Source organism: Octopus sinensis, linkage group LG3 (genome assembly GCF_006345805.1).
Source record: "Octopus sinensis linkage group LG3, ASM634580v1, whole genome shotgun sequence".
NCBI classification, from domain to species: Eukaryota; Metazoa; Mollusca; class Cephalopoda; order Octopoda; family Octopodidae; genus Octopus; species Octopus sinensis.
The window spans coordinates 135,089,196-135,115,987 of NC_042999.1; the positions used below are offsets into that span (position 1 = coordinate 135,089,196).

General features: G+C 34.3%; 1 protein-coding gene across 4 annotated transcripts in view; it reads left to right on the plus strand.

The window, feature by feature from the left end:
* The window catches only part of LOC115209968 (sorting nexin-29-like), a 66,435-nt gene that overhangs the window by 30,240 nt on the left and 9,403 nt on the right, over positions 1 to 26,792 (plus strand). For 2 of the 4 annotated variants that reach the window (XM_029778615.2, XM_036501350.1), the window contains 5 exons: positions 10,184 to 10,216; positions 16,325 to 16,449; positions 18,129 to 18,194; positions 24,541 to 24,643; positions 25,581 to 25,703. In XM_029778615.2, the coding sequence (XP_029634475.1) occupies positions 10,184 to 10,216; positions 16,325 to 16,449; positions 18,129 to 18,194; positions 24,541 to 24,643; positions 25,581 to 25,703 (450 nt within the window). The remainder of the gene's footprint in view (positions 1 to 10,183; positions 10,217 to 16,324; positions 16,450 to 18,128; positions 18,195 to 24,540; positions 24,644 to 25,580; positions 25,704 to 26,792) is intronic. The other 2 variants (XM_029778618.2, XM_029778617.2) reach the window with 2 other exon arrangements.

The window sequence follows — 26,792 nt, forward strand, 5'->3', positions numbered from 1 at the left end:
CATCCAGCCATAGAAACCATGCCAAATCAGACTAGGGTATGGTGCAACCTTCCAGCTTGCCAGCCCTGGTCAAACTATCCAACCCATATCAGCATGGACAATGGATGCTAAATGATGACAATGATGATTCTCCCCACTCAACTGTGTATTAAGGAAAAGATCATATCTTACAGTCCTTCACTGAGCCAAGAGCAAGTAGAGTTATGTATTTTTGCTCTCAACACAATTCAATGGCTGTAACAGTAGTCATAACTATATACTTTCTGAATCAAAAATATTCTAAAAAAGAAAAGTCTTTCAGCCACAGTATTGAATATTGATGAAGTTCTGATAAATACACCATCTTGACATTAAGGCCTTTGGTGTTTTTTTAACATATTGTTTGCTTCTTTCAAATAACTGCATCTTCAGTTTCATCATCATCATTTAACATCTGCGTTCCATGCTAGCATGGGTTGGATGGTTCGACTGAAGTCTGGGAAGCCAGGAGGCTGCACCAGGACCAGTCTGATCTGGCAGTGTTTCTAGAGCTGGATACCCTTCCTAACGCCAACCACTCCGTGAGTGTAGTGGGTGCTTTTTACAGCCACCAGCACAGGTGCCAGGCAAGGCTGACAACAGCCACGATCGGTTGGTCCTTCTTACATGCCACCGGCATGGAGGCCGGTTGAGGCGGTGCTGGCAACGGCCATGTTCGGATGGTTCTTTTACATGCCACTGGCACTGGTATCACAACTACAAAATTTTATTGTTGTGCATTACTACCATAATTTCCCCATCCAGCATACTCAACCACCAAAATATTGGGTACAACTGCTATTGTCGTGTTTGTTTACTCTGATATCTTGCATTTTACTGATGCTTAGAAGCCCAATAAAATAAATATTTTTTTTATAAATTTTATTATTTTAGCAAATTATTTGAATATTGTATGTTTCAGTTGTGTGCAGTGCATTGCTTGTAGCCTAGATCTATGTGAAGTTTGAGGTGTATGGAAAAAAATGTTTACACATTTTGGTACATAGCAACAAAATAGCTTTCAGATATTGATGATCATGATATATAGTATTTTAGCTGTCGTAGTAGTGCGATACTATCTGCAGCTGAAGAGAAAAGTTTCTGCAGTGTTTTCTATTTATTAAGATTGGATCAAATATTATTTCTAGTCCAGTAACAAATTTAGATGGGTGCACCTCAAATGTTGTCAGAGACTTTTTATTGTGTCATTCAGGAAGACACAATATTGTTATCCTCAACAATTAAGCAGAATCACAACAGATGATCAAAAAAAGTCATGAAATCATATTTTGTCTCTGATTCAGCTGTACATCTTTTAGTCTAGTTGTGAAACCTTCAGTTACTTCAATAATACAGTCATGACAGTATTTTATAACTAATGAGTATTTTGTTCACTTACAGTGTTGACTCAGTTTTATTTGTGTTGTAGTGTTTATGATAAAGCAGCCTCTCATTTCAGGGAACACATTATAATTAGATATTTGTCTATCCTTTACATAGACAATATAGTTTTATTTTTATCATATACCAGTAATGCATCCTGATGTTGCCCAAATGTTATGACCTACAGCTACATTGTATTATTTGTTCCTTTCTTAAGGGCAGAATCAGCACACAAGGAGTATGAAGCAAATAACTCTTCTTTATAAACATGTTTTTCAGTCATTTTGTGATGAACAATGCTGAAATCTTTGACACCAAAAACATGTACAATAGCAACTTAGATTAGAAAGAAATCTTAACATTGGCCACAAAATGACCTAAAAATTGTGCAACCAAGCCTTGTTTTGGTGCTAATTTTTGTAGTAAAATAGGTTTGCTGTGCCAAAAACTTACCTTACACTGCTAGCCGAAAGATTGCTCAATGTTTTGATATCTGATACAACAATATTGGCAACTCATTTTCATGGTTACAAATTGGGTAATGTAGAAACTGAACTAGTTCCTATCCATCCCATAATATTTGTTGATAACTGTGAACCACACAAATATACATTAGCTTCCCCAATGAAAAGGTCATGTCCAAAAGTACTATGGTTTTCTGCAAGCATATTTGGTATCAGTTTATATCAATGTTGAGGCCAACAGAATAAAGAAGGGACTTTTGGGGCTGTATGTATATATACATATATAAGGATATGAGTAAACAGTGTTATTGATGTGGGTAGTTTGACATAAATGTATAGACACTGTGCTTCTTGAAAAGAAATGGGTTATGCTGGTATGCAGAGGTTGGGTAGTAGTAATGGAGCGATGTATGACTTCATAGTTGATGAACTGTGAAAGCCTGAGAAATAAATTATCTTTACAGACCATGTTTGGAATTATCTATATAATTGATAGCAAAGTGTGTATGATATGAAATTAAATGTGGATTTAGTCATATACCAATGAAGTTAGTGAAGTTGTAACATGTTATAGACAACACGGTATCTCCATACATTATAATGAGAAATTGAAAGAGAGAGGTAATGCCAATTTTTTTTACGTGTAGTATTTCAGTAGAATTCTATGCATGTGTGAAACATTAGAAGCAAATTGAAATATTACCAGAAAATGACTTCGAAATTGTGCGACGCAACCTCATTTCTGGGGTTATTTTATTAGTAAAAAAGAGTTGTTATGTGAAAAATATACTTTATTTGGTAGCTGAAAGATTACTGAATCTTTTGATACCCCATATGTTAAAATGAGCAACTGAGTTTTTGAATCCGTGAGGAACATTCACACAAACACACACACAGAGTAGCTTTTTGAAAATGGTGAGGTTATGGGTAGATGTTGGGGAAGAAGATGTTAGTGTTTCTTCAAGAAAGAAGAAAATTCATACTGTCTGATTGTTTCTCTGAGGATTACCAAGAAAAAGATGTGGAAAAAAGTTTTTAAAAAATGAAGAAATTGGGGTTGAGAGGGAGAAACTTAAAATATTGAGAACATGTGTTTTGGTGAAATGCAAATCTCTTGTATGGAAAAGATAGGATGTGAATAAATTTAGGGAAAAAATAAGGGGTGGGGACGCAAATGTCAGACATGTTAGAAACATCAGGTAAAAGACAGGATTTCTGGGTTAACTTCCTTGTAAGTTTATTTGGAAGATCAGGTTTTGAAATACACTCACCACAAAAGGAATGAGAGAATAGGATTTGAGCTGTAATTTTGCATGTACATGCAGTAAGATAGAACATAATTCATACAAAACTTTTACCTTGAGTGTGTGTGAGTGTGTGCCAAAGGAAGTTATTTTTACATACCTTTCTTAATTCCAAATGAAGAAAAAGTAGGAGAATACTTTCAAAATTGTAGTTGAGCTGTGATTGTGAAGGCATGAAGAAGTGTGTGCACATATTTGTAGGGTTGACGTGCCTGAGAAACATGTATGAATTATCTGTGTAATTCATAGTAAAATGTGTAAAAATGGAATGAAATCCAGGTTTTGTCATATATCGATGAAGTTAGTGAAGTTATAACATGTTGTTGACAACATAGTGTCTCCATACATTATAATGAGAAATTGAAAGAGAGAGATAATGCCAAATTCTATGCATGCATGAAACATCGGACAAAAGTGAAACATTAGAAGCAAACCAAAATATTGCCGAAAAATGACCTCAAAATTGTGCAACCTAACCTTGTTTCCAAGGTTATCAGCATCTCCTTTTCTCCCACTTTCCACCTTTCTTTGTGCCAGCTTTCTTTTACCTTCATCTATAGAACATACATACAATATCAAATGTCAGCATGTCTCTCTCTCCCACTATCCCTCTGTCTTTCAACTTCTATAGAAAGTTGTTTTCTCTCTCTATTTCTTTCTCTCTGTCTTTTTCTCATTTTGTGTTTCTCTCTCTCACACATATTGTAGAAAGATTATAATGTTAAATTTTTGTAATGCAAATATGTAAATGAAAATGAATTTTATTTGGTAGCCGAAAGATTACTGAATCTTTTGATTCCTCATACATCAAAATCGGCAACTCAGTTTTCAAATCCATAAGGAACATACTCTCTCTCTCTTTCTTTCTCTCTCTCTCTCTCTCTTTTATATATTAAGATGAACTAAAAAGAAAAATAGATAGCTGCAACAAACTCTGAATGGAACTCTGCATTCCACACTACACCTCTTAAACATTCTCTGATTGGCATTCTACATTACACCCAATGTGTCTTGACTAACATACTTCACCCTTGCAGCATCTTCTTACACCATCGGCAAGTGACCTTCTACTACTTTTTCCTGGCATCTTGAGAGAGTATGGCAACAAATCTTGATAAGTTGCTAAGTGATAGTCCAACTGGTTTGATCAGTCCTCATCGTAAGCTGCTGAAAAAACCCTCTTTGACTTAATTTACATATGTAAAAGATTCTTTATATTTGTTGGTTTATATTAGCTTATATTAGGATTTTATTTTAGTACTCTGAGATCCACTTATTTCAGTTTGCACTTTCTTTTACTAACTACTACTAGCTTGAAATGACAACTAATACTAATATATAATAATAATAATAATTGTGGGTGTTGTATATTAACTGATTTGATTGACAACAGGATTAGATGGACTTTTGATTTTACAGGGTGTCCCAGAAAGATTAATCCATTTTTATTTCTGAATTATTCAAAATAAACTTAAGGTAGGATAATGAAATTTGGCACGCACACATTCTAATGTAAACTGTTAAGCAATTGCAGTAATTACATCTCAAAATGATAACCTTTTGCCTTGATCGTAGCCTGCAAATGAATGGTCACTGAATTGCATGAGCACCTCTTCATCCAACTTGACACCTGAAGACAAAAGGGCTTTCTTCAGATATGGCACGTTTGAATAGGAGTGGGCAGAAACATTACTCTCTAAGATGGACCAGATAGCAAAGTCCGTGGGATTGATGTCTGGACTTAAGGGAGGCCATATCATCTTGTCCAAAAACCTGCTGAAATGTTCTTTGCACCACCTCTGTGTCAAATTGAATATGTGGGCTGGAGTCTTATCTTGTGTGAAGATGTAATAGTCACCAAAATTTTTCTGTGACCCAGGGTAACACTTCTCATCCAACATTTCCACATAAACTTCACTGTTGACTTTGATGCCAGCATCAATGAAGATCAAGGGAGACTTGGACCCATCAGATGCAACTGCAGCCCACACCATGAGTAAAGCTGGCTTCTGGCAGCGTAAATGACTCCTCCTACTTTCAGGCAAGCATCGTACATTGTGTGTATAATACCTGTCATTCTGCCTGTTGGTAACTGCCTCTATGGTGAAGATTTTCTTATCAGACCAGATCAACACTTGGAGGTGCGCCTCATCTCAGCTAACATGGTTTTACTCCTGTTGAACCGTTTCTTCTTGGAAGCTGCTGAAATTAACTGCTGGGATTATTTCTTGCATGCAATTAGCTTTAAATCCTCTTTAAAAATCCTGTGCATTGACAATTTCAAAATATCAAGAGCTTTTGCAGTTTTTCTTGCACTCCTGCATTAATTTCGGTTCACTTACTTCTTCACAGCTTCAACAGTTTGGTACGAATTGATCATTTCCTACCAGGAATTGGCTTGCTAGAGGTAGTAGCAGACTCCATATATTGTTTCCTGGTATTGAACACTGTTTTACAGCACACCTTCACCTGTTTTGTTATATCCTTGTTGCTCACTCCAGCTGTTTTCAAAGCGACAATCTGGTCACATTTTGCTTTCAATGCCATGTTTGTTTACAAACCTGTTATAGATGAACAAAACAATAGACATATGCAAATCTTTACGTAAAATGTAGATAATATTACCTGAATTTATATTGTTTAGGAAGAGTTTTAAGCATGGGTAAATTTTCTGGGACACCTTGTATTGTAATTGCTATTAATCTTCTAATACCCTGAGTTCCAATAACTCCTCCTTTTTTTCCATTCACATTGTACCTTTCTAACATCTTTATTAACTAAAACAAGCTCAGCTGTTATCTCCAGCCTGAACTACTATTTTAAATAGATTTCTAGTAACATTCATACTTAAAGAGGGTTTATTAAGAACAAAAAAACAAAATGATAGTACCCTTTGACTTTAATAAGTTTTAAACTTCTGTTAAAATATTGAAGTTCAATCTAGTTTCTCAATTAGTATGTCTTCATGTTATATACCCCGTCCAAAGCAATGTAATTTGGCTGCAAGACAACTATATAGCAAAATGACAAGTCTTATTTGGCTAATTGTGAAGGCAGTTTTAACATTATTTCAGCTTTACATAACAGAAATCTTTCTTGCTCTAGGTTATGGTGATGTCCAGTCTATCACTGAAACCATATCCTGCCCTAAGTTTATTGACTTTATCATTGAGAATTATTAAATTTTGTAGAATTATTTTATCAGATAATCTTATTTAATGATATGTTTTCATTTGTTTTATGATATTCCAAGATATTAGAATTGTTGTTTTCAACTTTCTCACAGGGAATTCTGAAATTATAATTGTAATTTTGAATAGGAGTAGGCATGGCTATATGTAGTTGAGAAGTTCACTCAAAAAACATGTTTCCAAGTTGATCAATGCCTTGTGATTGAATTTGGTTGACAGAAACTGTACAAGGTTCAGTGCGTGTGTGTGTGTACATGCTTTACATTTGTGCTTCACTGAAAATCAATGAGCTACAAGCAATGACGATATTGTCACCCTTATCATCCACTAGCTCTGCACTTTTGAAGATGTATGGCATAAGAAACCTCTTACATGAAAAGTAAGTAAGGGTTAGTGGCAGGAAAGTCATGGCTGTATAACAATGCATCATTAATGTATTTGTTAAATGCATGCTAGCCTGGAAAAATGAACAAATAAATGAACTTTATAACTGAGTAAAGAAGATAATGATTCATCAACTGAATGTATGTTCTGAAGTCTGAGGACACACACACACACACACTTAATTGCCTAACACAGTACATCATACTGTAGAGATTACATATCATATTGTTAGAGAATATTAGATCAGAGCTAAATTCAATCGCTTGTCTATACTGAACTTGGAGTTATGTTCAGGCTTCTATCATATTTATCTTTAATTGTATTGTGTTTGTGTTAGAAATAAAGTGATAAAAAAACTTAGTTATAGATAAGTTGGTCAGTCTCAAGATATTTTGTGTGAAGTATATAGTTGAGGAAATATGTAAAAGGTGTAGAACTACAGTCATCATTGTTTGTCTTTATAGAGAATCTTATAAAAGGAACATAGAAACAGTTCATATTAATAAATAGTTGATTTGAATTAATCCAAAATTTTAATAGCATCTGACTTTTGAAGAGAAATTTGATACTTTGCAAAGAGGATGACCACAAACCTGAGGGCATCGTTGAAAATAGAAATGCAAAGATCCTATGGGATTTTATGATTCAGTGTGACCATGAGATAGAGAATAGGAAGCCAGACATAGTCTTAATTGAGAAAGAAAACAAACTATGCAAGATCATAGTTTAGCATGCCCAGCTGACAACAAGGTATGTGATAAGGAAGAAAGAAAAGTTGAGAGATATGATAGGTTAGCTTGGGAAGTTAAGCAGTTGTGGTCCATGCACAAGGTAGTAGTACCAATAACTGTCTGAGCCCTGGGAACAGTGAGCAAAATTCTTGAGAAGTACATGGAACAAATATGGGCTGCAATAAGGGTGGAGTACTTGCAGAAAACAGCATTTCTTGGAACTGCTCGAATACTCCGGAAGTTGCTCAAAAAATAAGGGGTGTTACCTTAGTTCACTGGTTGTGAACAGCTGACACTGTAGTACATCTTCAGCATTAGCAGCTGTGCAAAGGTAATGATGATGATATTAATAATAATAATAATAATGATAATAATAATATAAAATAACCTTTAATATCCTGCTTGCAGTTCAGTGTTATGCATTTAACAGCTTTAATTAACTATGGAATGAAATTGAAAGCAATCAAAATATTAAACATGTTGTAACAATGTTATATGAAGATCAATAAATTTATGCATGAAAACAGAAATAATATTTATAAAATGAGGAATTTGTATGAATCCCACTAATAATAATAATACATTTGTCTTTGTGTAAAAGATGGGCTACAACAAATATTCTACACAATACCACAGATTTGCTTGTCAATTGCTTGACTTTAACCAGTTGAACTTATCCCTTGGTGGTTGATGATATATGTATCTCTGACCACAAACAGGGGTAGTGAGAGAGCATCATAGTTATGTGTTGAGAGGAATTCTTTGAGGTTTGAATAATTTACCTTTGGAAACATGGGTGTTTCATTCATCATCCTTAGGCAATTCTTATACAGGAACCTTTTGAGCAGGATGGGCTACTTGACCTGAAGAAAATTCTAACTGGACCCCACCTGCAAGGTGTTGTGCTGTTTATCTTCATATGGGATCATCATGTCATGCACATATGGTTGTGATGCTTGCGCCTTATGATGGGTGTATTGGGCTTCATATACTTGTACCCCAGTGTCACTTTGATGGCATGCACTGTTCTCTCACTCAATAATAATAATAAGTAGTAGTAGTTGTAGTAGTATGCACGCATGCATTCATAATATTTAATATCTATTTGGGACTCCAGAATGATGACTCCATTTTGTTGCTCTTAAGATAGTTCCGAATGCACTATGTTCCTACTTACCCGTTAGTGTGTCGGGCTAAGAGAAATAACTCACATTGAGTAAGAGAAACAGTTGGTAATTATGGTAGTGGTGTGACACCAGTGATGTTTGGTGTTGATAATAGTGACTGAGGAATTAGGGTGAGGGGGAGAGAGAGAAAGTTGTAGTAAGATAGATAGATAGATGGATAGAGAGAGAGATAACAAAAGAGAAATAGACAGAATGTGAGTGAGAGAGAGAACAAAAGAATAAGGCAGAAATAGTGAGATCATTTGTGATGTCACTGCGTCTTTAGTTATCTCTTCTCTCATTTCTCCCTCTATCCACCCCACCTCTGCATTTGATTAAAGTATTTTTAAAGTGTATCCTGATATATAAAATAATGGCATGATTAACTGACAGTATTAGTTTGTTACAAGAATGGAATACAGTGCTAAGACTTGTATGTATGTATTTTATCTATGTCTTTATGTGTGTGTGTATGTAAAGATAGATAGATAGATAGATAGACAGGCAGACAGACAGATGCTAAAATCCAAGAGTTTTAAGCATACATTTTAAATTATTGTATAATCTGTTATGAGATTGTATCATATGAGATATATGGATGAAATTCATGCATTTTAAAAGCTAATACTATAAAAGCTGGTGATACTGAATTTTAGCAAAATTATCCTTGAAATTTTCATGGGTTTCACTAGACAAATAACAATCTACAGAAATATGGCTTTGTGTAAAGTTCAGTAAACTATAGAGAAAGGACGTTCACTCTTAGTCTAAAAAGTTTAGTATATACTAGCAGATAACAAGACAAATGCTTTATCTAAATGTTTAAAAGGAGTTGTTGCCAATAAGTTTATAATTTTTTTCACTCTTAACCTTATCTTTAGAGATGATAAATATTTTCTCTTTAATTACACCTACCCTATGTTTTGTGGTTTGATCTTCAATTGTCACCAAGTTGTGTGTACAGTATAGGGCTGGATTTGAAGTTGGAGTCCATATTTCTTAACTAAAAATAATACATCCTTATGTACTAGGTAGCTGACTAATCTCTAAAGATGAGATTAATAGCTTAAAAAATTATACTCTTATTACCTGCCTTGTTTAACATTTTACTGCTTCTCCATTTCTTTTAACCAATCAATTAATCTATAATGTGTGTGTGTGTGTGTGGTAAAATGTAAATATATAAAATATTTTTTTATTGCTTTTAATTTATAGGTAAATATCAGATTCTAAATTTTTTAGTTATTTACATTTCTTATTGTTATGAACCATTACAAAACTTAGTTTAAGATTAAAATATACAGATGGTTTTAGTATATAATTAATAACATTATCTATATTCATAGAAAAGCTTGTGAAATAATTTGTATTTGAAATTAATTTAAGCATGTACAGCACCCAAAATAAGTTTATATAAAATAGAATAAAGTTGCTTGTAAGCTTTTTAAAAGAAAAAAAAACAGTTAAGGGTGACGTGAGGGTTCATTTAACACACTGAATGCTTATGCAAATTATTTCTAGTCTTGCATCTTTCTGTCACAGGATCAAAAGGAGCGGTAGACAGTGGTGTAATTGGTAAGCTATGTAAAAAACATTTCTGTTGTCACTCATTCATAGTATTGGAAACTAGTTTGTAAACAGTAGAAATCTCCAAGACAAAAAGGGACTGAAGTAGATATTGTAAAGCGTTTATTTCAGTATATTGCCCTTCTGTATTGTAATGTCACTTTGCTTTTCCTCCCTCTCAAAAGATGGAGATGGATGTCTGTGATACATACTTGTAACGACTGTGATTAAATCACTCAGTTTTCCATTTAAAAACTTTTTTTGTGAAATTGGTTTCATTTTCAAACCAGAAAATCTCATAAGGTGAAGTAAATACTATTTCATTTGCTGTTCAAGTATTTTAACATGGATGGTTTTTATGGTGGTATTCAGATAATATTGAAGACATAAATAATTATGTAATACTGTGATATAAAGATATTCTATATCAATATTATTTTCCATTGTGTTTATACTGTAGTGTGGTGTTCAGCTATTATTCCAAAGTGAGTGCTTGTATTGTTACTTTGTATTATTTTGATATTATCAGATATTATTTTGAAAAGAATGGATGTGTGGTAGTTTGATTTTCAAATATTGTAACATGGGTAGTTCTGTGCTTGTCTGATGTTCAAAAAATTTCTTTGTCAAGACCAACTCACTATAATTTGCATTTGTTCATCTTTTGACAGCGTTACTCATGGTAGTCTAGTTGTAACCAAGGAAATTAGGTATAGATGACTGGCTTGTGAGAGCCATGCAAGTTGTATACAGAGATGCCATCTGCAAGGCAAGAGCTAGCAATGTATTTAGCATACAGATAAGTATCCCCTCCTGTTTATTTACTTCTTCAGGACATAATAAAGGGGATCAGTATTGGTTGTTCATGAGAACTTCTGTAGGCTGATGACCTAATTTTCATAGGTCAAAGGATTAAAGGAATTTCAAAGCTAACTTAGCAGACATTTTAGTTTGCAGGAAATAAAATAGGACTGCACTGCTATCTGGGAAGTATCCATATTTGTTTGACAAGAGAGGAGTTGGTAACAATTCCATAGTGTACCTGGGTACTATGAAAGCATAATAAAGAACCTTAGTTAGAACAAGATGAAAAACGTTTAGGGAGCTGCTACCTCTGATGGTAACAAAGGGAATCTTCCTCCTAACAAAGAACAGATTCTACGATACTTGCATATGTAATATGACATTGTATGGTAATAAAGCATGGGCATCGAATACTAGGATACATGAAAATTGGATGGAAATGAGGCAAGCATGCTCTGCTGGATATGTAATGATAGCATGCATGAATGCAGGATCACAAAATAATTGAGAAAAAAATTAGGTATAAAAGAAGTTAGCTGTAATGTGCAAAAGAGGAGACTGTGCAAGTATGGACATGTGATGTATATGGAGGTTATTGTTGGGTAAATAAATGCCAAATGAGTCAAGCGAAAGACACTTGCTGAAGCGAAAGACATGAGAAATAAGTGAAAGATGATTTCAGGAGGCTGAACTGCATGAAGGAGATAAGTGTTTGCAATAAATAGTAAGATCTTGTGCTAAAGAAAACCCATGAAAGCATGGCAAAACAGGCTACTGCTGCTGCTGATGATGATGATGATGACAGCTGCTGCTGCTTGTTGCTTGCTGTGGTGATGGTGGTGCAGTGTTCAGATATTCTAACATCTGTAGTTGCATGAATTCAGATAATATTCTGTCCTCAGTGGTTGTGTTGTGTCAGGACTGCAATTTTAGATGAAAATGTGATAAACTTACTCCCAATTTAATCAGTGCAGTGATATTGAAGAGCTAAAATATTTTATTTATTGTTATCTTTAATGGACACTTTTGCTACAGGTTGTGTGGTTCATAGAATAAAGCCATATCTGAATTATCAAAGATTAAGTAATGTCAGTGCTATAATCTGAGGATAGAAACCAGAAATGGTAAACATTATAATCTGAAACACAGTTTTATAAAAATAAACATGGCATATATATATATATATATATATATATAGTTAATCCAAACATAAACAAAGAGAAAATACAACAATGCAAGGACGTGGAACAAGTATAGTATTATTGGACGCTCAGGAAAGGAAAGAAAGAAGGAGGATTTAACGTTTCGAGCAGAACTCTTCATCAGAAACATAGACAAGGAAAGGTCCAAGGAAGGGAAGACGGAGAAAGAAAATCGCCACTGATACACACACGGTCACATATTGAATGACCAGAAGGGGGATACACACACACACACACACATATATATATAGATATATATACACAAAGGGGTGGATTTGTATGATTGTGTATAGAAGAATATATTACTCAAAGGAATTCCAACTCTGTTTTTTTATGTTTTATTTATATTCTAATATTATTAATATAGGATATTCATATAGGATATAGAATATATAGTAAGAAAGAAATGAAATGAAGTATTGATTGTCTATTTGAACAAATGAAATATTGAAAATTAAATATTAAATGTCTGTTCTCATTGAACTAGTATACTTTCTTGCATTTAAGCATTCATCAGGTTCAGATTGTGACAGGAATGCTTTGACTGTGGAAGTTGAAGCACTCAATGTAATTGACTGTCCCCCTCCCCCGAAATTTCAGGCCTTGTGCCTATAGTAGAAAGGATTATTATTATTATTATCATCATCATCATCATCTTCTTCAAGAAGGCGGTGAGCTGGCAGAATTGTTAACATGCTGGGCCAAAATACTTAGCCTCTTTTCATCTTTCCAGGGTTGATAAAATAAGTACCAGTTAAACACAGGGGCCATTGTAATTGACTTATCCCCCCAAATTGGTAGCCTTGTGCCAAAATTTGAAATTTATAATTATTATTATTATTATGAGGAAAGCAGTGAGCTGGCAGAATTGTTAGCATGCTAGACAAAATGCTTAGTGGTTTTTCTTCTAGTTTTATGTTCTGCGTTCAAATGATGCTATGGTTGACATTACCCTTCATCCTTTATGATAAGTACCAGTTAAACGTGAAGGGGAGGGGCATTGGTGTAATTGACTAACCCCTCCTGTAAGTCAATTACATGCAACCTCAGCCAATGCCTAACTGGTACTTGTATTAAAGGATGAACGGTTAAGTCAACCTCGGCGACATTTGAAATTAGAATGTAAAACCAGAGAAAATGCCACTTAACATTTTGTCCATCATGCTATAATTCTGCCGGCTTACTGCCTTATTTATTAACTTATTAATGGCTCATCCCTGTTATATAAATACTTTCACTTTAATTGTTGCACACTTGCAAAGAGAAAGTAGGAGAAAGTGTGGTGGTAATGGAAGGAGTGAAGCACTTGAAATGAGAGAGGCAAATCGTAAAATATTGAGTTTTCTCGAATTTTTGCTTAATTGGGGGTCAAATTGAAAAAATTTTACATGCCATGACCCAATCGAATCTACTTGGAAAAATCATAGGTAAATTCCAATTGAAGAAATTCTATATTGTAGAATTGTATTAAAAAGAAACATGGGAACAGGCAGAGAAAATCTGCCTTTTATCATAAGAGATAAGAGATATTCTTGATAGTAACCATTCAGCTATTTCATATAAATTGAATAATTTCAAACCATTATCAATAAATCACTGACTTGTCATGCAATTGTATTTAATTTGTAAACAAATGACAAGCAGCATAGAGTTAATGTAGACTTCCTGTGTACCAAATCTATGATTTAATTCCAAGTCATTGTCTTGGTTAAAATTTATTTATTTCTTAAATTTCAACAGGAAGTTATAAATATTGTAAAACTTGCTTCCTCCCAACTCTTAAACCAATATTCCTGATTACACTTTAACAGGAAATTCTGAAAGTTGAAACATTGTCGGGGATTAATTTATGTCTTTATACAGCATATATATATATATAGAGAGAGAGAGGTGGAGGCACAATGGCCCAGTAGTTAGGGCAGCAGACTCGTGGTCGTAGGATTGCAGTTTCAATTCCCAGACTGGGCGTTGTGAGTGTTTATTGAGCGAAAACACCTCAAGCTCCACGAGGCTCCAGCAGGGGGTGGTGGTGAATCCTGTTGTACTCTTTCACCACAACTTTCTCTCACTCTTTCTTCCTATTTCTGTTGTACCTGTGTTTCAAAGGGCCAGCCTTGTCACACTCTGTGTCACGCTGAATCTCCCCGAGAACTACGTTAAGGGTACACGTATCTGTGGTGTGCTCAGCCACTTGCACATTAATAAATGAGCTGCAACATCACTGGTGCCAAGCTGTATCTGCCTTTTCCTTGGATAAGATCGGTGGCATGGAGAGGGGAGGCTGGTATGCATGGGTGACTGCTGGTCTTCCATAAACAACCTTGCCCAGACTTGTGCCTTGGAGGGTAACTTTCTAGGTGCAATTCCATGGTCATTCACGACCGAAGGGGGTCAATATATATATATATAGAGAGAGAGAGTTATTCTCTTGCTATGCTGGGGTTTTGGCTGTGATCACAGGGTCTTTCCTGTGAACACACATGTGAAACAATGGAAGAACAAGAGATTGACTCAACCAAAATAAAAATATTGTTTACTCTGGTACTGAGTACTACATGTGTATGCTTGTGTGTGTGTGTAAATACATATATACATATATATATATATGAAGAGGTGCTGAAAAGTTCCTGGTTTTAGGTAAAAGAAAATATAGGAGGTTGATTAATTATGATTTTATTCAACATATCCCCCTCTCAGATTCACACACTTATTGCAGCAGTTCTTCAGTTTTTCTAAGCCCTTTAAAAAAACTCAGAAAGTTAGGCCTCCAACCAGGGCTTTTTGCATTACCCTTAAAACAGGAACTTTTCAGCCCTCCCCTCCTTTGTATATATATATATATATATATACAATATTAATTAACAGGAGATTGATTCAGTGTTAAATCTTTATTGGGTACAACATATGTTTCAGGCCATCAGTCTGAGTCTCATCAGACTGATGGGTCGAAACATATATTGTACCCTATAAAGATTTAATACTGAATCCATCTCCTGTTAATTAATATTATTACCCTATCTGCCACTGCAGTGGAGGCACATGGCCTAGTGGTTTGAGCAGCAGACTCGCGGTCAAGGGATCGCTGTTTTGAATCTCAGACCAGGCGATGTGTGTGTTTATGAGCAAAACAACTAAGCTCATGCAGCTCCAGCAGAAGATAACAATGAACTTCTGCTGACTCTTTCCTTCTGTGTCTAGCAGCTCACCTGTGATGGACTGGCATCCTGTTCAGGTGAGGAACCTATATACTAATAAAACTGAGAAACCAGCCCTTATGAGCCAGGCATGGCTTGAGAAGGAACAAGCAACAACTGCCACTGTGGAGGTCCTGAAATAGATCCAACAGAAGTGTACCACGACTGCAGATGACAACAGATAGCCTAAACTGTGCCAGTGCTCTACTCAATATTTAAACACACAAATCGACTTATACTTATCTGTCCAAATCATTTTTTATTGCTATATATATATATAGTCAGATTGAACATTAACAATAATAAAACAAGAGGACATGCATGTGGAATGCATTAGTTCAATGGTCAGAGAATGTGGGAAGAGAGGGTTTTTTGACATTTCAAACATAGCTCTTCATCAGAAAGGAAAACAAAAAAGTCCAGAGATGGAAAAATATCACCAACGGCACATGTGTGATTGTTCTACTTGTTATTCAATATTATTATTTCCTGAAAGGTGGTAAATCAGAAAAATCAGTAAACCATCAGGGAAGATGCTTTGTGGTATACATATAGCTGCATTCCTTTACATTCTGAGTTCAAATCCCATCAAGGTCGGCTTTCTATTCTGTTCTGGGATCTATAAAGCAATTATCATTCATGTACTGGTGTTACAATAATTGATTGATATCTACTCCGTAAGTTGTGGCTTTGTGCCAATGTTAGAATCATCACTGTTATTATTTATGTTGCAGCATCCCTTTTGTATTCTGATTTAGAATCCTGCCAAAGTTGGTTTTGCTGTTGATTCTCCAAGGGTTTAGAAAATAAATATTGGCCAAGTACTTAAGTTAATGTAATCAACTGTACCCTACTCTCCCCTAAATTTTGGTGTCTTTTATGTATATTATAAATCAGTATTATTATATTCACTATAGCTGAAAGCTTTGAAACTCTTCTCAATAACTACCATGGTGAGCAATCCCTGTCACCAATTCCATTTGGAGAAATAGCTGAAAATTCTCCTGAACAAAAAGAGAATACAGAAGAAAGATCTGAGAAGGTATTCTAAGTTTTTAGTTAATATTCTAATCTGTTTCAATTTTTTTTTTTGTCATGGTTTTTTTTATTTCCAGCTCTGATTTACATGAAACTCTGGAAGAAGGTAGTGAGTTTTGTATTTTGAATGAATCTTAATATTTTACTATTACCTAATTATCAATTCCTGATACTTACTAATTATACTCTTGCATTATTTAATAGCTACATTAAGTACAATACATTGTCAATCATTCTAAGAATTGTTGCTTGAAGGAACTTTTCAATCTTATTTATTCTGACAATGCACAAACTTCTCTTATCACTCTCTATTTAACTACACCAATCTTCTTTTATCTATTCATTAACCCTTCTAATTTTAGAGAGTCCTTACATGTTGTCAGCAGTACAAAGATTTAAAATTTGCCCTATTATATTTATGTTCTTTTCTTCTTTTTAATGTTTTACATCTATTTTTATGTATTATATGGGTGAGATGGCTATTAGAAATTTATACATTAGTATTTGATGGAACATTTATGCCCTTCCAACTGCTAATCACTGGATGGGGAAGTAGAAGTTAAAAGTATTTTGAAGATTGGTAATCAGAGGTAAACAGTTATGAGCCTTTCCTGGAGCATTACACAATAGCTGTTGTCAAGTTTGTATTCATGACCATGTGATCACTCACTGTTTTTCATCTTTCTATTGAATTGACCTGTTACACAAAGGGCCTTTGAAGACTGGTCACTGAATAGATTATTTGAAAGAATTGAAGTTTTAATTTGTAATATTTTAATAATAGAATTGGAAAAAAAAATTATTTGGAAAATTTTTAGTTAATTTGCATTGTAAGTTACTTTTGTTATCATTTTAGAATTTGAAATCCAAATATGGCCTACACTTTCACTACATTTTCCGTTAGTTTCAGCAATTAGCTTTACACTTACCATGTCTACATTATAAGTTAATCAAAACTTCAAAATTGAAATGTTTATCAGTAGTTAGAGCAGCAAATAGCTCCTAGGTAAGGTGCAACTACATTTATATTATGGTTCTGATCAGTATAACATAATTACTAAGAACATCAACAAATAGTGACAACAATTTCAGCAACATAGATACAGTGGCACCTGATTTTAACTAAATTTCTTTTAATAATGTCATTCAGTAACTAGAATGACAAATTATGGACTTGGTCTTATCTTCTGGAAAAAATTGATAAAGGAAATATAAATTTATAGTGATGTTGACTATTTTATAATGTTAACACAAGGCACAGTGATTATGAAGTTTAAATTGCTAAACAGTCATAAGTTCAAATTTTGATATTGCCATTATGCTGTGCCCTTGGACGAAGCACATAAGTTTGTGTGTCTCAGTTTATTTGACTTAAAAAAAACAAAAGAAGTTTCTTATTTTGCAGTTAAGTGGTTGACAGTAGAAAGTATATCATGAAGTTACAATTTTTGTAACAGGTAAACCATCCCAGCCATGCAATTTTGAAAAAAAATGGATGTAAAGCAGTAAAATAAACTGAAGTTTTTAACCCCATTTCATGCAGAGGCAAGTCCTAGCAAACAAATGTATATTTTCAGTGTTTTGTAATTTAAAAAAAAAAAAATTTTCTAGTAAGAATGTGCAAGCTTCACATGTCTTTGTATGCAAGCCTTAAAGTGTTGTGTGCACTTTGACATCTTTCAGGAAAGCATAGATAATTATGCTGACTTTGAAGTACTGAATGCTGCTTCTTTTCTTGTTCTGGATCCAGTGAGTTCCCTCCTATTTCCTCATGTTATGTTTGTCTTCTTGATGTTTTTGTTATTGCTGTTAACTAATTCAGTCTGTAGTGTAAAGTTTGGTTTGATGTAGTTTCCTTCTTTGTACTCCATAAAATGAGGACTAAGTGTAAAACTATGCACTTGTCCTCAATTGAATACTGGTGTAGGTGGGGTCTTTTTCTCTTCTTTTCCATTTTTATCTTTATTTAGCTTACTCTGTTCTTTATCCTTCTGCTTTATTAATATGTTGATGTTTTTAGTGCACAGTTTTGGTTTTGGACAGCATTATTATTATTATTATTATTATTATTATTAAGGCAACTGACGGGCAGAATCCTCAACACACCAGGCTAAATGCTGAGCGGCATTTTGTCCATCTTTATAGTCTGAGTTCAAATTCTAGTGAGTTTGACTTTCCTTTTCATGCTTTTTGGGGTCCATGAAATAAGTACCAGTTGGGCATTAGGGTTCAGTGTAATCGACTTACTAACTCCCCAGAAATTGCTGGCCTTGTGTCAAAACTCGAAACCATTATTATAATCATAGATGGTGAGAAGGCAGTGTGCTTGCTGAATCATTAGCATGCCAGACAAATTGCTTTGTGGCATTTCATGCATATTTACATTCTGAGTTCAAATTCCACTGAGGTTGACTTTGCCTTTCATTCTTCCAGGGTCTATGATATTAGTGTCAGTCAAGTACTGGAGTCAATGTAATCAACTAGCCCCCTTACCCCTAGATTTCTGGCCTTGTGCCTGGAATAGAAAGGTTTATTAAAGATGGTAAGCTAACAGAATTATTAGCACGCCAGCCAAAATGCTTTGTGGCATTTCTTCCTGTCTTATGTTCTGAGTTCACACCCATTAAAGCCAGCTTTACCTTTCAAGGTTGATAAAATAAGTACCAGATGAGTACTGGGGTCAATGTAATTGACTAGTCTCCTCTTACAAAATTTCACGTATTGTTCCTTTAGTAGAAAGGAAAGGCAGTGAGCTGGCAGAATCATTAGCATGCCAAGCAAAATACTGAGCAGCATTTCATCTGTCTGTATGTTCTGAGTTCAAATTCTGCCTGTCATCCCTCTGGAGTCAATAAAATAAGCACCAGTTACATACTGGGGTTGATATAATCGACTAGCCCCTTTGACAAGATTTTCAGGCCTTGTGCCTATAGTGGAAAGGATTATTATTGTTATCATTACTGCAGCACTGAAATTTAATATGCAACAGGCTTTGTGCTACTGTTTTTTTTTTCTTCTATTGCTCTTCTTGTGTGTGGTACACTTCTTATATATATATACACTTATGCAACTATGTATATGTATGAACAAATACATAAAAGAGTGCATATATGTATATGTTTGTGTGTATGTATACCCACAAACATATTCATACATGCATATATACATACATGCATGCTAATATTAGTACTACCATGGTATCTTAAAGATAGCACATTGGCAGTGACTTGGTGTTGAGAGAGAATCGTGATGTCAAAGGAGAGAAATGTGTCTGCATGGATGATGGCTTACTAGCATTTAATGAGAGAGACTTGGAGACGCCATTATGAAAGGTTGCTAAATGAAGAGAATGAAAGGGAGAAAGAGAGTCTGCCAAATGTCAACCCAACAGAGGGACCAGCTATCCAAATTGAGAGTACCTTGGTAGATAGAGCAGTTAAGAGTATGAAGAGAGGGAAAGCCCCCGGCCTATCAGGAATTACTGCCAAGATGCTTAAAATATCTGGTGGTGTAGGCTATAGTCTGGTCACTCATATCGTCAATCAGATGATACATGAAGGAGTCATACTCAATGACTGGTGTAGCAGCACCATAGTCAACTGCTACAAAGGTAAAGGCGACGCATTAGATATGAATAATTACAGAGGTATCATATTGGTGGATCAGGTGATGAAAGTTACAGAGAGGGTCATAGCTCAACTAATTAGGGAGAGAGTTAATTTAGACGAGATGCAGTTTAAGTTTGTGCCAGGGATCAGCACCAGTGATGCTATATTTCAAGTAAGACAGCTGTAGGAGAAGTACCCAACCAAAGATAAACCTCTGTACTTGGCTTTCGTTGTTATGGAGAAAGCCTTTGACAGGGTCTCACAATCCCTTATCTGGTGGTCAATGTGGAAACTAGGGATAGATAAGTGGTTAGTGAGAGCTGTACAAGCCATGTACAAGTATACTGTCAGTAAGGTGAGGGTTGGCGACGAGTATAGTGAAGAAATCTGGATAGGAGTCCATGCTAGCATGGATTGGACGGTTCAACTGGGGTCTGGGAAGCCAGAAGGCTGCACCAGGCCCAGTCTGATCTGGTAATGTTTCTATGGCTGGATGCCCTTCCTAATGCCAACCACTCTGTGAGTGTAGTGGGTGCTTTTTACGTGCCACCGGCACAGATCCCAGGATAGGCTGGCAAACGGCCACGATCGGATGGTGCTTTTTACGTGCCAGCAACCGAAACCTTTGGAGATATGCTGTGCTTATACAAAAAAGTCCTAGATACACCATACCTGACAAAAAGACAGGATGACTCTGGTTTGAATGTCTTTGATCATAGGTCTGTTGAATCAGTGTAGACACGCAGCACTGATCAGATTCCAGTCCGATATATTATGATATGTAATGATAGAATGACATTTGCTTTGATTTTATTTTGAAAAGGATGTAACATTTGTTTATTTTCTTGTGTATTCATTACTATGTATGTTCTAACCATAGAATAATTGGCTTATGCTAAACAAAGAGAAGAGACCTCATTATCCACCAAGCCATTGACTAAAATATGGTGTCTTAATGTATATCCTTTATTCAGAAATAAAAGATCCTGGTTCAAATCAAAATGGTAGGACAATAATATTCAGAAATAAGACAGCTGGTGACAATTGATCAAAACTTACTACAGATATAAAAATGCTTTCTAAAAATGAGGTCAATAGTCCAAAAAAAAAACCCAGTATCTAAATTGTCCTGTTATACAGCATTTATCTCAGTAGCCATAGTTGTTCATTATCCTTTACATTCAGAATTTTTATTCAGCTGAATAGTTAAGCCATTACATCAAACTAGTATCCACATTAAATAGGCACAATTATGTGCAAGTCTTTAGAAACCTGCAATAATATTAACTTGACAATCACATCACATGAACACATCTGAAATGTGTAGTATACTATATAATTTGGTACATTCATAGCATATGGTTTATTTCAAAGATTAAACTAAATTTCCTTAATTTATAACAGTAGTGCTGCAAGTAATGTTTTGACTTTTTTTTTTTCTAATAATATTTTCTAAAACTCTGAAAACCAAATTTAAAATCATTTGTAGAAAAAAGAGAAAGCTCTCTTGAAAATTTTAGAAACTAAGGTAAAATTGAAAAAAAAAATGCACAGCACAAATGACTTTCAGAAACATTTTTCATGCTTAGAATTGTTGAAGCATGAAGTAAACAACCTACGTAAGATTTTAGCTGTCAGGACACGGAATCCTTCAAGAGTACCATACTTCTCAAAACTCACCACAACTATTTTTAATGTGCCACACACCCTTTCCTCTGTATGGTTGTTTTACTGTTTACTTTCCTCTTGTATGTTTTTTCTCTGTTCTATGCATGTACGTTTGGCTGTCATTACTGTCTTCTCTTACTTTACTTATTTCTGCTTTCTATTACCTCTTTTACTCATTTCAAGTGAGTTATAGCCACCTGAGCACTATATACAATAAGTAATGCTTCATGTAGCTGTGGATGGGAAAAGTGCACTGATTTTTCTCCGTTTACACATTCATTTGACAACAATAATGTGAAAATCTTAAATGAATTTATGCTCATATTGAATGCAAATATTTTACAGCATTATTCAATAATGATGTTGTAAATTTTATTATGCAAGAGATTAACAACTATGTTAGTTTTTGTATTTATTTCAAATGGAAATATGTATAAAAATTACCTTTAAGAAAAGTTGTTGTTTTTTTTTTGTCCATTTGGCACACATATTTATGTAACCCTTTCTTGCCATTTATGGGTTGAGCACATTACATGATTATGTTTGATAAAGCTTCTCTGTTGTTTACATTGCATTTTGATGATAAGATGTGATAAGTCTTGGAGAATATAAAACATAACCATTTTGTAATTTTTTTAATAGACTTCTAGCCTAGTGGTAAATGATATCTTGTTCATGTCATATATCTTTATTTCCATTGTTGTATAGTAGAACATACTTAAGTAACAAACTTCCATGATTTGGAAGTCATTAGCTATAATACCTTCTATATTTAAAAACTATCATATATTCAGTCCAGTCTGTTTTCAACTTGAAAAACATCTTCATAATTCAAATTAGAGTGTCAGGTATATTTTCTTTCTCTCTCTCTCTCTCATTATTTTCTGTACTCTCTATGCTTATATTTATTTATTCATTGTTTTTTTTTTTACTTTTTAATGTTTTATTTTTTCCTTATTTTTTTCCAATTATTTTGTTTTTATATATTGTTTTAATATTCACTATATACTTATGTGTTAGCATTAATATTTGGTTTGATTTCACTGTTTGATTGTATTATTTTCAGAACAGTTAATGGAATAGACTAGTATCATGTATTTAGATGTATCAGTCTATCCATGAATGTATGTAATCTGTCTATGTGTGTATATGTATCTATCTGTCTATCTGAGATTATATCTAATATAATCTGTTAGATTTAATAGTTTATTATTCTGTTGTATCTAATCTTTATATATAAAAGTTAGGTTGTGTGCTGTCTGTCTCCTACGATTTAGATTCCTAACTACTCCCACATTTTGCGGTGCAGTTTAACCAAAACCGGGTATCTTATAGTCGTGATTCATATTGAGCCCCTCTGGGTATTAGCGCGTGTCTACGATGAGTCTACGATTTAAAAAAAAATTTACCATCAATTTTTCCCATTTTTAATGCATTTTTGGCATATATAAGGGAAGTAGCTCTCTAAAAATTTATTATTAAATCTCAGAACGTAAAAAGCTACACTAACACCCGCCCCCCCCCCTTTGTGGTTAACCATATTGAGATGGCTATTATACTTTACATCTCTAAAAATGCTTATATAGATATTTCCCTTACAAACCCAAGCAATGCCGGGCGATACTGCTAGTAGAATATATATATATTCCATTAATACATGTTTTTAAGGCTATTTCTCTATGAATTCTAATGTTGACCATTCAGTTCTGTAAATGTGTGCTCAAGACAAAACCTTTTGATAATAACCTGAAATTGGATTTTGGTTTGACTTACTTTATTTCATTGACTCTTGGAGCATTGATATGAAATGATGATGTTTGATTTAAGAAACCTTTACAAAAACATGTAAAAACTGGTAGTTGCCTACATCAGGGAAAATTATACAGTGAAGTTCATGAGTTTGGCTAAGATTGTATACCATGGCAAGAAAAGGAATCATCTTTAGTATTGTGTTCACTTTTCTATGCTGGCATTATCGAAGTAATTCTTTGGTGAACAGATGCTCTTTCTGTTGTTGCCTAGTCTAACTTGTTTCCAAGTAAGGCACTATCTTCCTTAGTCCATCAAGTAACAAACAGCTCATTGGCCAGACATGTTTTGGTGACGTTGATTTATTTTTTTACACAATGTGAAAACAACTAGACAGTGGTATGATTTTATGTGTGCACACACATATGCACTGAGATTTCCTACTGAAAAGCTGTTGGCATAGCTGTGTGGTTAAGAAATTTACTTCCTTACCACATAGTTTTGAGTTGAGTCCCACTGTGCTGCACCTTTTCTTCTATTATATACAAGTTTCTTCTATTATAGCTCCAGACCAACCAAAGCCTTGTGAGTGGTTTAGTAGATGGAAGCAAAAAGGAGCCTATTTTATATGTTTGTCTTATATCTATATATGTGCACACAATAGTTGTAAATGTATGTCAGTCCATCTAAGTAGTGTTCTTCACCAATGTTTCTTGAAAACATGTTTGGCTAAGGAGAAGTATTACTTTACTTGGAAATAGATGAGGAGTGATGACAGCAAAGGCATTCATGAATTCCATTAGACCCATGCAAGCATGGAAAAGTGACCATTAAAATAATGAGTGATGAAGAGGGTGGTGGCAATTTCTAACTTAAAAATCTCTTTCTCTTTAGGTGAAAGATCTGTCCTGAAATGCTGGATTCCTCTTCTCCCCACACTGTGTGAACTTATCCAAACTCATGTACTTTATGACAATCATTCTTGAAAAAATTATCCATTTACTTCAATCTGCTTACAAAGACACATTCATGCTGACAATCTTGATGTATGCATTTTAAATACATTTCAGGATTCTAAAGTGCGGATTTCAAACTTGATGCGAATCTGTAATGAGAAAGGTATTGCTTCTCAAAACTACCGGTGTAAAAACTGTCCTTCGCCTCTTGGTTTATGTAAGTTTCTTCTTTATCCTCTCAATATATGATTTTAAACTCTAGAAACTTTGACAAAGGAAAATAATTTATTCTATGTACCACACCTCATTATACCTAATTTATAAAATTTTGTTAATTACCTTCTGTGATGGTTACTACTTTACTACTCTTTTACAGTTTGACAAAAATGTGAGAGGAACTATTATATTGTGGGTTCTAAAACAGCTTCATTCACACTGTACAATTACACTTCTCTCTTCACTTCTGATATACTAAACAAGATAATCTCATCACCTCCCAGTACTAATATTCAGAACTTGGAGGCGATGAGATTTTTCCAGTATTTTGAGTGAACTTGATCTCTTTGCTGATCTTCCATCTACTACTATTGATAATGTCTAACTTCATACAAACAAAATATAGTAGCATAGCTACAATATTTTCTTTCTTTACTCTAGTATTGTACTGGAATTTAATTCTTTGAAAGCCAGGAACAACAAAAATTATAACTAGAACAAAAATCACAAAAAGATAGCTCTAAATTGATCGTGGTAGAATTTGAACTCAGAGTGTATAGATGGACGAAATGCTGCTAAGCATTTTGCCAGCCATGTTAATAATTCTGTTAGCTCATGGCTTTTATGCTGGAAAATATTACTGATAAAGATGACAATTTCTTTATTATTCAACTTATACTTTTAGCATACAATAGTAGCATTGCTACAATATTTCATATCCAACAAACACTTGGAGCTAGTTACCTCTTCTCCCATGGTTTTTCTCCAAAAACATTCAGGTTGAACATCAGCTGCATCAGTACCACCACCAGTCTGGAAAGTCCTGCAAAGGCTATGGGCACTGTCCCTTCTGCTCTGATTTGTTAAGCTTCTAATGAAAGTGGTCTTCATCAGCTGAGTTAATTGCAATTTATGTCATTGTATAATTTTTTTGACAGTATTTGGTAAACCTCTAGTCTGTGTCTATGATGGTTGTTATTACTGCTCTGACTGCCACCATAATGGAGAGTTCTACATTCCATCAAAGATTATATTCAACTGGGATTTTAGCAAATACAAAGGTAAGTTTTAAATTATTTTACATCCCTACATGTACTTAATCAGTAGGTAATTAATATCATATAACAACTCCTTTCTCTATATCTTTACATGTAAATCTCACTCTAGCTAAAATTATCATATGGCAGGTCTCCTTCACTATAAATATCTGATATCATATAGTATTGTTTTACCCCAAATCAGCTTCATTCCATTGGTCCTCTGATGAAAGATATTCCAGTTGTGTCCATCCCATCTTGTTCTCAAACAGGGTGTATCTATGACTATGTTATTCAATATGTCATTCATTTCTCAGGTGCACACACACACACTTTGTGCATGGGAACAAATAGAAAGATAAATATTCAATACTTATGCTAATTTTGTTCCCATTTATTCAAAACTTGTGCTTCACTCTTCCAAATTTCCTGTTGTGTGTGTGTGTGTGTGTGTGTGTGTGTGCACCTGTTCTGGTGATACATTTTCTTCCTATTCATGCACATACACATACACACACACACACACGCCACAAAATAAAAGAAAAATCATCTCTTCCTAACCAACAGGTTTTCAAAAAACAACTCTGTGGTGGAGAAACAGCCTTCCTATCAATAGAACTTTCAACTGTCTTTAAATCTATTTTCATGTATTTGACATTTAACCCATTATATACACCTGCATAGGTGAACATATTCTGACTAGAAAAGAAATCTGCTATTCAATTTAATAGAATTTTTGACACTCAGCCTCTTGAACCACATTCCAAATCTCTGCATAAACAACATATATAAGAAGAGAATTTAAAAGAAAATATCAAACATGTTTTCAACAACACAGAATATGAGAACAAACTGTCTTCTGCTTTTTGATTTTTATTTATTAATTTTTGACTTTGAATTTTAAATATTTGATGATGGACTAACACATCAAAACTGCTAATATTTTATAAAACTTACTTAATGTAACAAATATAAAAATAATTATCATGCCTGATGAAAGAAAACAATAAAAAGGATCTTTAAGCATACTTCCATGTTCGTTATTTACATTTGATGGATATTTGTCCTCATCTTATTTGTTGTTAACACAACGTTTCAGTTGATATGCCCTCC